Genomic DNA, 15588 nt, shown 5'->3' on the forward strand with positions numbered 1-15588 from the left:
GGAATATTCAATAGAAACATAAGGTGTTTTGTATAATAGTAAAAGTAAAAGACAGTGCAAAATATTAACTTTGTATTCTTCATTTTAAAAATTTAATAAATTGGAGTTTTATAAAAATATGTTATCGAATTGTCCCAGATGTGTCGAGCCCCGTCCCTCACTACGTGGCCGTCGCTATTATGGGCCAGGATAGGCCCGAAGAAAAGGTTTTCTAATGCTCACAGGGAGGAGCGAGCTAAGAAAAATCAATTTCCAATGTTTTTCCTATAAAATTTCATAAGTTTTTTAAAATTTTACTTTACAAGTTTACAATATTTTCCGCTGTCTAAGTACTGATTCAAAGCTAAAATCTAGAAACCATATTTTCGTATAATCACAAGAAACAATTCGCATTTTTCTGGATATATCCTACTATAAAAATATTATTCTACATAATTTGGCATCCATCATAGCATATTAAAATTTAACTAATAGCCCAATAGAGCTTCTATGCTCCAAAGAAAAGGCTATCAAGTGCTCACAGGTCTCATTTTTGATCATATTGATCAAAAAATGTGCCAATTCAAATTTACGAATGTTAGAGACATTAAAGGCATTGACATAGCGAAATCGATTCAATATTTTATTCATTTTTCCTCGACAAAATATAAGTACATGCGATAAAAATAGCATGAAATCAAACGTAAATTCGCATCAGTTACTTCGTAATGACGAAATTCGTGTTTTTTTCCATAATTAAAAGAAAAGGTTATATTTTAGATAGGACGTTCGAAAATTAAAAAAAAGAATTTATTAATTTTAAAATAATTTGTAAGTCAATTCTTGAACTTTATTTTAAATAATATTCATTCGATTTTACAAATGCCTCCCTTTTTTCTTAAAATTTTTCTTCAGTATTCAACCTTATTTCTCCCGTCATTTAAAATACGTTATCCGTTAAGTTTCACGGACTGTACATAGAAATGAACCATTTTATAACGAAAAAATTAAAATATTTAAAACCATAAACATATAAAAAGTGTGTTTTCTGATTTTAGTCCAATTAAACCGAAGAATTGAAAAAAATATATGTATACAGGCCATTCATTAAGCTTGGTTTATCATCAGACAATCATTTTCAAATCTTTAATTCTATCTCATTCTTTCATTAATAATTTTTAGTACATCGCAGCAAATAAAATGAGTAATTTTCAAGTCGCCGAATCTAGAGAATTTATTCGAAAATTAAGTCCTATAAAAAAGTGCTAACCATAATTATTTACAGATTGTGTATATCATTGGCAAGGACGCACGACGGGGAAGGAGGGAGCAATTGATCTCCCAAACTCGGGCAAAGCAAGGAGGAAAAAAATTAGACAGAAAAAGCAGAGGTTAAATTATCAGCCATGGCAAATTAAAAATTGATACTTGTGTTTTTGTGTACAATTTCGGGAAAATCAACCCCCTCCAACTAGTGTCCCATTACGCCCACGATTATTGTTACTATACAAAAGCTACTTTAACTGAGAGATGGCAGAATTAAATAATTTTATTGTTTAGTGAAGGAAATATTATTAGTCTTTAATCAAAACTGCATAGCCTATATTTTGTTACGAAGAACTAAAATTCTGTAGACTATTACTTTAATTTTCTAATTTAATAAAGTGCTTGAAGAAGGTGGATTTATTCATTTTAAGAAATTATCACTGTTATAATTTGAAAATGCCTAGATAAAAATAAAGAGCATTTGTTTTATGTAAGAGTTTTCTACTTCTATAGAAAAACTAAAAGTTTATAAATATTTTATTTAAATATAAATATACTGGTAAAATAAAACGCCTCATTTTAATAAAGCCTCCATCTCCACATTACAATGGAGACTTTTATAGTAGTGTTGATAACTATTCGGCTCATTTTTTAAGTGCTTTAACCAGGAATTAAAAAAAAATAGACTAGGCATAAGACATTTTCTTCAATATTTCAATTCCTAAATAAAAATTTATATAAATAACGTGTACAATATTCTGTATATTCAACCACCATGTTGTTTTATTTATAATCTTTTGTCTGTCTGACTTCAATAAAAATTAAATTAGTGTTAAGATAATGGGCAACATTTATCACAATAAAAATATTGTAATTCATTTCTTATATCCTATTTAAAATTTACTGTTACCGATATTATTAAAAAGATTTTTATATATTTTAATTCTGTTAAGAATTAAGTTCGGGTTATGTTTGATAAGTCAGTATATTTGAGAAATAAAATATATAGTTTATATTCAAACAATTCGCGAGAACAGCTTCACCAAGTAACAATATTTGAATGGGCAAGATTTCGATTTCTGATGCAGGATAAACAAATCACTAATAAAATTTAACGTTAATATTTTCATTATCAATGACTACATTTCGAGTTTTTCTAACAGGAAACTACGGATACAATATATTAATTTTCAGTTATTTTATTTTTTGAAATGTTTTATTCATTTCACATTACGTTGTGACTCGTTGAAAAATTCATTGCTCAATTATATATTCAACGAAACTGTATTAGATAAAATTTTAAATGTAGAAATTAAGGCTATGATATCCGATATGTATTATTAGATATTCTTTTTTGTATAGTCAAAATACATCAATTTAATATTTTCTAAAATTTAGATATATATATATATATAAAATTTCTCCCTCTGGAAAAAACTTGAAATTCGTTAAATAATTTCATCTGAATAGTGATATTTTGAAATTCCATGAGAATTTATTTCTTAAATTTTAGTCTATTTCTTTTGTCCATTATACTCTATGCATGCAAAGAGCAGTTTTATTTTTCTTGTAAATTTTTTAAAGATAATCTGTTTTATAATCTTGTTAAGAATGGATTTTAAGTAGTAGAATTTAAAATATGAATGAAAAATTCACTACAAAAATAACTTATTCGTCATCAAAATGGAATTTTAAACCGAATTTATTCTTCTTTTTATGTAGTTTAAGTAAATAAAAAATATTGATATCACTATTTAAATTTATTCCTCGATTCAATTTACATACAAATTAATTAACTGACATTCTTTAACAATACATTTTACTTGATTCTTAAATAAATATAAATTACTAGTAAAATTAAAGTATTCTGTTTATACCATAATATGACTTTCATCCAGAATATTCAATAACTTGCTCTCTCTTAAATATACATAACTTACACATAATTACATCAAGAGTGTAAGTAATTATATACAAAGTTTCGTACGAATTTAAATTATACAAAAGATTTCTTTTATAAAAAAAGAAACGTGAAAAAAAGATATTACATCATTAATTTTTTTAAATTTTAGTGATCAGGTGATTAAGAAAAACTCCCTGGAATATAAACTTGATATAAGGACCATCGATAAATGGCTACGATATTTTCAATTAATATACACGCACGCTTCGGATAAATTAGGGGGGAAAAAATGACGTGGCCCCAAGAGTACGAGAAGGAAGAATCGTCTTCAATCTTTCTTCGTCCGTTGTCCAATCATGATCGAATCTCGGCCGGGATCCATATTCCAGATGGCCACCGATATTCCTAAAACGGCCAAAATCATGACGATGGCCAAAAACGAGATAATAGAGAAGGCGACGGGAAAATCCGGCGACCAAACTTCGGCCAAATTAAGTTCTTTCGATTCCAAACTCTAAATTAAAAAAGAAAAGAAAGTTACTAGAAATATGTTTCGTTAAGCTTTCGCGGAGAGAACACAGACAACGCGTAAAGAGCACGTATGAGGCTTCTTGGCAATCTTAAGATGCCCTGTAAAATTTTACAGGGTACATTTGTTAGGGAAGCACACACACCGAGAAAGCAACTCCATCTAACGGTAAAGTTAGTGACAGATCGATCTCATTATAGAGTGCAGAGACCTGTTAGGTTTGCCACCTGCCACGCTAGCAAGAAAAGAGGCAGGCCATCCATCAGACTTGTCACGAGACTCCTTGCTCTCTAATTGTCAGCAAATCACTGCGCCATCATGCTATCAAATTTAGGAGTGGCGACATTGGCGAAGATACTTCATCAAATCGCCCTATCAAAGCCGCACAACGTACCTACACCTCCGACGTCGACGTCACCTTAATACCAATGACTGGACCCATTAATTAAAAAGTACACCCTAGCGGCTCCGCCGGAACGAAAAAAAAAACGTGGAAATTTCGCGATGCGCGCGAAAATATTCCAATGTTTTTAAGTAAATAACGCCGCGGCAATTTACTGGCTCCGTATATAAAATAATGGAACGAACTAATGCCGAATATTTTTCACAATGGAAAACAAGCTTGATGGGTACGGTTTCCCGACGGTGTCTTAACTCGATTTGGTTACCCAGAGGAGGTGTGTTTACTGGCAGCCAGATTGTAGCCAATGGACCGACGAGTAGGTAATGAATGAATCGCTACTCATCCTTCACGTCTGACGCGAGAATCCCTCTCGGGATTTCCAGCCATTACTGGATAGCACGCAATATGTAAATAGCGGTTAGGTTGCCATTATCACTGACACTATGGAAGCAAGTTCGAGATATATCGAGTCGCCGTGAAACACAAAATGGTACACTAACTATATCAAGGGAGGAAGGAAATGCTTTGGACCTATGAGGCTATTTTAAAACTATCCGAAGTTTAAGCAGTTACTGAAAATACCCTGTAAACTGTACGCTTGTTTATAACTAGTAATTTTCCTTAATTACAATCGTGCTAGTGTCTTTAATAAATTTTTAATTTCTAATTGTTTTATTTTATTCATCGTAACGCAAATATTAATTCTGATTAATAAAATACGTAATTTATGCCTATATTATTGTAATTAAAAACACATCTGTATTTTTTCACCAACAAAAGAAAATTATAATTAAAAGAAACTATTAAATTAAAATTAAATATAGTATAAACATTTTAACTGTTACCTACATCATCATCTACTTTAATAATTATTTACACAATAATTGATGAAGTATTCCATTGAATAACATTTTAAATATCACAATAAACTAATAATAATGATTTAAAACTCAAAATCACATTTAGTCATTGAAAGGGAATTTCCATCAATTAAGTTTTATATATTTGTGTTAATTTATTTATTACTTTTAATAATAAATAACTTTTTTAAAATTTGAAATAAAAAAATATTTTTTATCTGAATTAAAATTTAAAAATTGAAGTTTTTTTTCTATAAACATAAGCCAAATTCCTATAAAAACATTGTCATAATGTTCCAATTCTTAAAACAGTAATTATAAATTTATTTATATTTCGTGCAATAAATTATACAAAGTATTAAACAAATCAGAATGTATTAAAATAAATAATTACCATTAGATCAGCTGCTAATAAATTTCGGGTTCTTTTCAACAAAGTATGCGATTCAGAATTTTCAGTAATTCCAGCAATCATTATTAAGTTGTTATATGCAGATTTTAATACTGGAATAATCTATAAAAGTAAATTTTCTAATTAATTTGGTATGCATAAAATAAATATATAAAATAAAAAGCTCTCTTTGGTTAATTCTTTCAAAAATATCACCAATAAAAAAATTTCTGTATATTAGAATGTTTGTTTTATTATTTGATATTCTTCCTATTTAAAAATTCCTTCAGTCTTTCTACAAATGAAATTAAGATGATGGTAATGAATAAATTTAATATGAATTATCTAATACAATTAGCATAAAGTTAGTTAAGATTAGTTGTAATTGCTGCAAATTAAATATAATTTTTTTCCCTCCACTTAAATTTGACATGCAAGTTTCCTTCCACACACACATTTTAATATGAATTATCAGCAGCATGATTAAATATATATAAAATGGAAATTAACCTATTAATAATTTACATTTTAAAATATATTAAATACCTTATGTATAATATTTGAATAAAAATGTTTAATGGCAAAATAATTTTTATAAATCATATAAACTTAATTATATTAAGAAATTAATACAATTTTATAATTTATAAAGAGTAACTCCCGTTAAATTTTCATTTTAAGTATGAAAAATTAATATTTTTTTCTCCACTTAATAGGAAGAATTACTTCAAAGGAAATTATTTATCTCTTGGTATTATATTATGTTGCATCCAAATATGTATGTAGTACACACACAATTCTTAGTTAATACAAAAGCTATTTACATAATAGTTTTTATATCTACTTTATAGCTAAAATTAGTTCAAGTCATTCTGTAAATGGCATTTATATATTTATAGAGATTAAAAAAAAAATACTGTAGTAACTTTTGAAATCATGAAATTAAAAGTATCAATATAGCCACACTACTAAACTGAAGATATACATGAATAACATACAGACTTAATTCAGCCAATAATTCAAATAATCAAAATGTTTTCAACTTCTTGAAGGCCTGTTTTCTAGACTGAACACCTAAAAAACAAAAATCCCTTCAAAGATGGACTTCAAGAGTTCAAAAACATTTTGAAATGTTGGCTGAAGATAAAGGTTGCTCTATTACTACCATCATTATAGTCTTTATAATATCTTCTTATTGTTTTTTTTAATATTTTATTTTAATTATATATATATAAAAACACAATGAACATTTTTATCATCAGCACAAATCATGTAACTTCTCATATTGGAATCAACACTGAGTTTCCATCAAAAAATCAAAATTATATATACATATATATAAACCAAACATCTTTTAGATAATGATTAAAAAAATAAATCATAAAATTTAAGCAGTGGTATAAAAATAGCATAAGAGAGATCTTGTGGTCAGATACTCAAAACATATCAAACTTTTTTTTCCAAACTGGATTATATTCTTCCAATAGAGGATAATATTCTGGCAAATTGCATCATCATCTATATTTCTGCACATGAGAAGCAGATTAAATAGCAACTAGAACCCTAAACTGCTTCTGTGTTTTCATAGCAAAAAAAGATTCTATTAACAAATAAATAGCTGTATTTTATCTGTAAGAGAGATTAAAATATTTGATTTTTGTTGTATTTATAAAAGACAATCAACTAGCTGGCTACAATATTAATCTTTATTTTAAAAAGTTTATATGTTTTAAGCATAAACAAATAAAATAAATTAGATCAAATTCTATCAAGAATTCAAAATAAAGTAATTCATATATATGTGAGAGAAACAAGCAATAAGTATTTAATACTTTCTCTTTAATACAAATGTTTTATGCATCATCATCTGCAAAAATATTCAGATAAATAGAAATTAATACTTCCTTTAACAATTAGAACTTATAAATTTATGCCATGAAATACAATTTATTCAATTTAATTAATAAGTACTTAAAGTAAAATTCAGTTGAATTTCATTTATATTTAAATAATAATGTTTCTATTTTTAAATTTTTAAAAATAAATTTTAAAGACTATTCTAATTTACTGTATATTATATAATTGATTTTAAAATTAGACACTAAAGGTTAAAAATGTTCATATTCTGTCTCAAAATTTTAACTAAAAATTACAAGTTTAACTTTGCTTATCTAAAATTCATAGCCATATTAAATCATGAAAAAATTAGTCTTATACAATTTTCTCTACAATGAAAATTTTAATTCATAAATAAAAACAAACAGTTAACTAAAAATTTTTGCTTTGATGTTTTTCCATTAAAGTAAAAATATTTTTTAATGATTTAAATTTGAAAAAATAAAAAAAAGCCAATAAATTAAAAAAAAGCATTAAATAGAGAATTTAAATCTTCCATCCAATTAAAATTCTCATTTCTCATGATCTTAAAAAAAACACGTCAAACAGAATAAAACACCAAATTTAAATTCCGATCTCACGATTTAACTGTGTAAAAATTTTAATAATATGAGAAAAACGTACAAAATGTCTTAGTTCATTTATAAATTATAGTTGCAAAATTTAAAAAAATTGAATAAAAAAAGTTTATAAATGATTAACAGTTTTCAATAATTTTAAAATGTAAATCTTTCTTATCAAATTAGTCACAAAACAACCTTTTTATATATTTTATTTTTGATCAGACTGATTCAAAAATTACCAAATTCCTCTAAATAGAATATGCAATATTCAATTTAGAAAGTTAGTTCTTTTTGCAAAAGTTTTAAAATTTTGTTTTCAGATAATTTAGTGCTAAATATTAAATCAAAATATAAAATTCTGTTGTTAAATTTAATGTAAATTTTTAAAATATACAATGTTTTGATTTTACAATAGGCTCATATAAATTATGCTATTAAATAAATATTTTATTAATTAACAGAAATAATTCTATCTTAAACTTAGTACATGTTTACATTTTAAAAATATAAAATATTTAAATTATATATAATTGGGGCATTTAGTGTGATATTTATATATTTACAAATATAAAAATTTGATATTTTAGTCAAAATATATATAAATATATCTGTATCTAAAAGCAGTTTTTTTTTTAAAAAAAAATTCTCTCTGCTTTGTGAGCAGTAAGAACACCTTTTTAGCAAGTGCATTATGGGTTCAGCCAGGCCCACAATGGGAGTAACTGGTGGTGGGGGACGTGGGTTGACATATACAAACCATCCCCAAAAATTTCCTTGGGTTTTCTGACCCATCCGGATTCAATCCTGGGTCCTCTACAGCAGGGGTGGCCAACTTTTGTGCACATAAGATCTACTTTTTATCGTAAAAATGTGTCGCGATCGACTTGTTGTCATAGGCATAGTCTAAGTGGGGAGGGGGAAGTGTGAAATACATACTATGTTTATACACTGTTTCAGTACAAAGTGCACTCACTGCTTGTGAGTCGAGTCATAACTGCATGCACACAGTTGTGTTCGGTTACAAATATAATGCATTAAGTCAAGACATCGCTAGCGATCGACCAAAATTGGCTTGGCGATCGACCGGTCGATCGCGATCGACTTGTTGGCCACCCCTGCTCTACAGTGATAGGTTGCCACCTTAACTGCTTGGCCATCTAGCCATCTGCAGATATGTTTAATATAATTAAAAATTTTCTACTACTATAAATTAATATAGTTTAAAAACAATAAAATTAAGAAACAAAAATGAATTTCTCAGCTAAATTTAAATTGAATAAAACAAGATCAGAAATACATTCATTACTGTAACTCTGAATTTGAAGGCAAATGCTAACAATACTATAGATACACACAGACTGGTTCACTTGACATCAGAATTAACTTGTATTAAATTTTATTAAATCAAAATAGTGAATATAAAGAATACTGAATGAAATTGAAATTTTTATACATAGGCAATTGTTCAATTCTTTGGAAGGATGAAACAGTACAGATGTGAAGAAAGATAAAATTATAAAAAGATAATCAAGTGGGAATTAAATCAAGTTTATTTTCATCAGCTTCAGATAATAAACAGAATTAATCACACAGACCTTTTCCCTGATATCCAAAGTGAACATATATAATAAATAAATATTTGAACTAGATTTTATACATATTGAAAGATTCTAGAAATTATAAAAATGACATTTTACTTACTACACATTGTATTTAATCTGGTAAAGTTATTGGTGCAATCACTGAAATTTACACATTTAGTGTGACAAGCACAATAACCCCCATTAAATTAATAGATTAGGTTATAAAGTTCAGACTTATATTTATTATTTAGAAAAGTGCACAAATGCAAGAATTCTTTTATATGATCATCTCTTCCTTGTTGTAGTTGCAGATATTTTCACCTTCTGCAAGTCTTACATATACCATGGATCTTATCAGAACAACTTTGTAATTCTGATAAAGAAACTTTTGACATCTGACATGTTCCATATTTAGAGTCATTTTTTCCATGGGAAGTTGACTACAATTTATTATTTTTATGAAGTTCATTGACTTCAATGTCTTTTAAATACAGATTTTCCTTTTGAGTCTTAGTAATAGTCTTTACATAGTATTTCCTTCTTCTTCTTCAACCATTGAGTCGTGTACGACTATTGGTGACTTCATAGATGAGTTTCCTCCAGCAAGTTCTGTGTAGTACCCAGTCTTTCAGGTATTTGAGTTCCAGGCTGGTGATCTGCTTTGATATTATCCATCCACCTGGTATGTTGCCTTCCCCTTTTCCTATATCCCTCTACCATTCCCAGCATGATCTGTTTTTCCATGGAGTCAGCACCATTCGTGCTGACTCCCTGGAGTATTTCCTCTAACTCTGTACAAATTTGGAATCATTAATTTAAAATTTTTTGACTATACATGAGAAATAAAACAATAGACTTTATAATAAAAAACTGAATTATGAGTACATTCAAATAAACAGGTCTTTGTATTTGTGTATTGAATTCAGAAACAAATGAATTTTCACCGAAACTTCAATACTTCACAGGTTTCATGCCACATAGCATTCAATTTTTTTTTTGAAGATTTCAATTCTCAAAAACCTTCAAATGACCAAACAGTATATTTTGTGTGGTAGAATTTAAAAAATTTCAGTTTATTTATTCCAACAGTAATGATTTATGTCAAACAAAAATATATCATCATCTAGTTTTAATTAATACAGATATTTTTAGGAAAGTAGGGGGTTAATAAGAGCAATAGAAGCAATCTCAAAATTAAAATATCTGGGGTCTTAAAACTCCATTACACCAATGCCAATGCAAGAATACATAATTATTACAAGAGAGAAAATTCATATAAAATTAATCAAATGACTTGCTACCAATTTCAGTTATCTAATATGATGTTGAAAGTACAAAAACTTGAACACAATATTGTAACAAAAAGAAAATAAAAAAAAATACAACTGAAATTTTTATAAAGCAAATTTTCAGAACATTAAACTGAAATGTGTGAAAATGGTAATAAAGAAGTTATCTATTTTTATCAATTAAAAATAAGTAATACATAATGTTCTCTCTGAGAAAAAACTTGGTTGACTTTGAGTGTTTGCTAGTTGCTACTGCAAATTTGCATACAACAATAATAACAATAAAATAATACACATACAAATAAACATGCAAACCAAATATATGTATGGAACTTTTCAGTTATGTTATTTATTGGGATGGATCATAAGAGATATTAAAACTTATAAAAAAAATATTTATTCAATCCAATAAACGATGTCTTTCATTAGATATGACATTTTTCCAATTTAAATGTTTTTTGATTTCTTTCTTATAAAAAAACAGATTTTGATTCAAAAATTGTTTCTGCACATCTCTGGATAGCTCCTTTGAATTAAAATACTTTTATCATTAAAACTGTTTTGAAAGGATTGAAAGAGATACTCTGTAGGTGCCAGATCACTGCTATAAGAGGAATAAGGGAAACTTTCCAATTAAGTTCTCTCAATTTTTTATTTTGTGGCTATTACAGCATGGTTTAAGCATTATTGTATAATAAAATAATGCTCTTCCTGTCTGTCAAATACAGACATTTTTCTTGGAGCTTTTCACAAAGTTTTTTCAACAGCATAAAGTAGCATTTTCTGATTCATTTGGATTCAACAACTCAAAATGCAGTATTCCCTTCATATCCCACCACACACACAACAATACCTTTCAAGAATGAAGACCACATTTTGATTCTGGTGCTGAGTGTTGCCTATTAAGAAGCAAATTGCATATTAATAATCAATCTAGACAATTCTGTTCAGTAAGGTCATATCTCATACTTGTTTATCTTTCCTAGTTGATGAAACTGCCTAATTGCTGTTGATTGGGACACTCAAAGTTTTTCTGGAAACTATCTAGATTGTAGATAGTTTTGGTTAGCTTCTATTACTACAGCAATTTCAATGTTTTATGTCTGAAGATTGTCAAGAGCAAGTCTCATTTTCACGGTAGAAATTCCACATCCTTAAATTTTTTGAAACAACACTAACGTATATTTTGACATTTAAGGCATCTTTTTAAATTCATATAATGTTACAGGCCTTAAACGTTCTTCTGAGAAACTCATTTTGACTGACACTAATAATTTAACTTTTTAAAAAAATAATCAAATATCATTATGAGAATTACTATTAAAAAGTTAACACTTGAGCTGATTGGTGTGTTATACATGTTATGTTATAGCATGAAAACAATTCTTGAAAAAAACAACATGATTCAACCCAAATAAGTTAGACTGAATCATAAGTAATGATAAATTACACTAGAACCTCAATTATCCAAGGTAATGTGGAACAATGATACCTCAGATAACTGAAAACTAAGTTAAAATGGACTTGTCTCAGCCATTATGAATTAAAAATTACAAATATAAAAAGATTTATAAGATATCACTTTCAGCCTTTTTTTTATATCTTAGTGAATTTAATCATATTTAAAAACATTTTTTTTTTTACATCATATAGGTCAGTCCATAAGTCCATGCACATTTTTATGATCTTGAGAAAAATCTTGTTTTGCTGTTAAAAATGTCAGTCTAATGTGATATTTTTTACACTGAAGTGTTAAATTGTATCTCATTTATATAATACTGTTTGGAATTGTGAACATTTCAGTTGTTTATTTTCGTTAAAATGGAAGTAAAGGATGAATATAAAAGACATGTTTAATACTTTTTATTTTTAAGTGGTGAGAATGCTACAAATGCAGCCAAAAAAATAAATACTGTACATAATCAAATTGTAATTAGTGCAAGGACTGCGCAGAAGTGGTTTGAAAGATTTAGAAACAATGATTTTAGTGTGGAAGATAAGGCTCGTACTGGAAGACCCATTGACTTTGATGATGATGCTCTCTCTGCTCTAGTTGAAGCAGAACCATCTTTAACAGTTGACGAAATTACAGAACATTTAAATTCATCCCATGGAACTGTTCATTGACACCTACGATAAATCGGAAAAGTTTCAAAGCTAAGAAAATGGATACCACATGAACTGTCAATAGCTAACCGACAACCATAAATATCCAGGACAGACACTCAAAAGTTCCTGGAATTTTTCAACTGCCAAAATTTGATTCCAGGTCCCCAAAGTGGCTGTTGCCTTAATCATCTTAGCTATCCAGATATCAGACATTAGCCACTCATTTGGTATAGTTAAGATTAAAAGTGTAGTAAAATCTCACTTATGTGGGTGGAGTTATGAAAAAATTGACACACACAACTGTAATTAGAGTACCATATTGAATCCTAATAAAACTTTAACACAGATTATAATAGTGAACAAGAAAAAAAGAATTGTGGGAGATGATAATGCATTAATTTCTTGGCAATTTCTAATAACAGAGTTATTGATTGAAAAGGAATGTGATCAGATACACATTCATTATTGTTTGATTATTACATAATTATCATAAATTGCACTCAATTGACATTTAAAGAGTAAACCTGGCACGGGTTCTTGCTCAACTTTCCTGGCACTCAAACAGAATGTTAAGGAGACCATTAGGAAGTTTAATAAATTTCAATTATTCTAGGATATGAAATACAAGTAATAACAAAAGCTTAAGAGGGGTAATTTTGTTGAACTGTAAAAAATTTCTTTATTTAAAAAATATTTATGTTTAAGAAACACACAGACACATTAGCACAAAGTTAAATTGTGTGTGGCACCATCTGTTATGAAATTTCATATTATTAATTATTATAAAAAGGCAAAAGGCTTAATTGTGAGGGTAGAGATGCTTTTTTAACAAAAAATTGTAAATGCCAATAACAAGTAAAATTTTCATTAAGTCCAACGTCACTCAATACATGACACATGCACCCTTTTCTCTCCATTGCATCAACCACCAAAGTTTAATAGCATCAATGTTCCATATATACAAGTTACCATGCCAAATTTTGTTTCTTAATCTTTACCCTATCCTGAGTTATTAAATGAAATAGATGCAAACACGCACCCGCACAATTTTTTCCCCACTTGACTTTCTTGGGTTCAGGGGTATCAAAATGTCAAGATTTGTAGAAAACCCAGAGTGTCAATTTGAAATGATTACAATATTTTCCTGCATTACATACATAACAGCTGGGAAAGTAAAATAGAAACCCTAGTACTAAATGGAATTTTTTAGTACCCATAGATAGAATCAATAACTCAACAAAATCAATGTTTATGAAATGGTAATAAAGATTTTATTTAAATATGTATTTTAACAGGAGAATTCAGAAAAAAATATTAAACAGAAGATACTAAATATGTAGAAGTGTCCAAGTTTTGGAAGAAGTGTTAACAATTAAACCTGATTTTACATCAGGCTCATCAATATTTTTCTTTGTCAAGTGTCGTAATGTATCAGTGACAGACTGATCATTGCTGATTTACACCATTATATTTTTACAAAATATAATTATATTTTGTACAAAATTATTGAAAATATATAATTCTGAAGATAAATTTGTCAAGTGTAAATGAATCGTCATTTTGTTTTAACATTATCTGTCAGCAGGATCTCAGCAAACTGTTCAAAAACTATAAATGGAATTGAGCTTTGTTGCTAAAGTTACAATTTGTTGAGTTTAGGAACATGAACTTTTCCTATTTGCCACGTAAACACGGATAAATGTCACTTTAGAGCACTCCTGTTTTGGCTACTTAAGCAAAATGGTCACTTAAGTGAGGTGGTCACCAAGATAGAGTTTAATTTATAAACAAAGGTGAGGTTTTACTATACTACACTATATAATATATATAATATTTGTTATATTATTATTATTATTCCCTATTAAATAATTTTGTAACAAGATTTTCAGAACAAACATATTAATTTTAAAACTACATGAAATTACATTTTAAAAATGCAGTTTCCAAAATAAATCTGCATCAGTGGCGTAGCTAGCATGGGTGACACCCAGTGTGGATATTGTGGTGTCACCCTTTTCAACTCTTTTATAAAACACTGCTGAATTGTAATATTTTTGCACTCGAGCAACTTGAACGCTATATTGAATATGCGATGTTGCGATGTATGAGTTTAGATTTATAGAATAAATCACAGTAAGATTTTCAGCTGGTGCAAGCTCTCGTGGCGTCTCCTCATAGCGAAGAAACTGTCATGGGAGGCGAGCTGTTAACTTTTTTTTTTTTTAGGTACAGGCCTACCGGGTGTCACCCCTACACGGGTGACACCCGTGGGCCGTCCCCACGGCCCCCCATAGCTACACCTAAGATCCGCATTATCCAGTTTTCTAATTTTTAGTTATTTAAAAAGATCTATATATATATAGATGTTAATTTGATATATATATATATATATATATATAAAATTAACATCTTTAGTGAATCAAATCTAATATTAAACATTCTATCTCAAATGTTCTTATAAGATTCTACTCTTTCTTCAAGTCACAATCTTAGTGATATTTTAATTTAAAATGTAATATAATTCTGTGCAAATAATGATAAACTCATTTGAATTTACAAAAGAATAACTGCATGAGTATTTCTTTGATATTTTAAAATTAATATAAGTTTAATCATAATTAATCAGTAATTCAATCTATTAATCATATAAACACAAAATAAAATAAAATTAATAATAAATACAACTAACCCAATAGTCATTACAAATGCCAGATTCTTTATCAGGCTAAAAATTACTAAGCAATTTGGCAGGTGGTAGACAGTTAGGCTGCCATTCCTGTTATATATGTAATTATAAATAAATTTAATTTAGCATAT

At 28.1% G+C, this 15588-nt stretch overlaps 1 protein-coding gene across 2 annotated transcripts in view; it reads right to left on the reverse strand.

Annotated features, from left to right (window-relative positions):
- Window positions 1-2986: 2986 nt before the first annotated feature.
- Window positions 2987-15588, reverse strand: part of ATP6AP2 (ATPase H(+)-transporting accessory protein 2) — a 47941-nt gene continuing 35339 nt past the window's right edge. For both annotated transcript variants that reach the window (XM_067287170.1, XM_067287169.1), the window contains exons 7-8: window positions 5335-5454; window positions 2987-3662 (exon numbers count right to left, since the gene is read on the reverse strand). In XM_067287170.1, the coding sequence (XP_067143271.1) occupies window positions 3477-3662; window positions 5335-5454 (306 nt within the window). In that variant the 3' untranslated portion in view covers window positions 2987-3476. The remainder of the gene's footprint in view (window positions 3663-5334; window positions 5455-15588) is intronic.

The sequence above is a fragment of the Centruroides vittatus genome, unplaced genomic scaffold (genome assembly GCF_030686945.1).
Source record: "Centruroides vittatus isolate TY-2023 unplaced genomic scaffold, ASM3068694v2 scaffold_435, whole genome shotgun sequence".
NCBI classification, from domain to species: Eukaryota; Metazoa; Arthropoda; class Arachnida; order Scorpiones; family Buthidae; genus Centruroides; species Centruroides vittatus.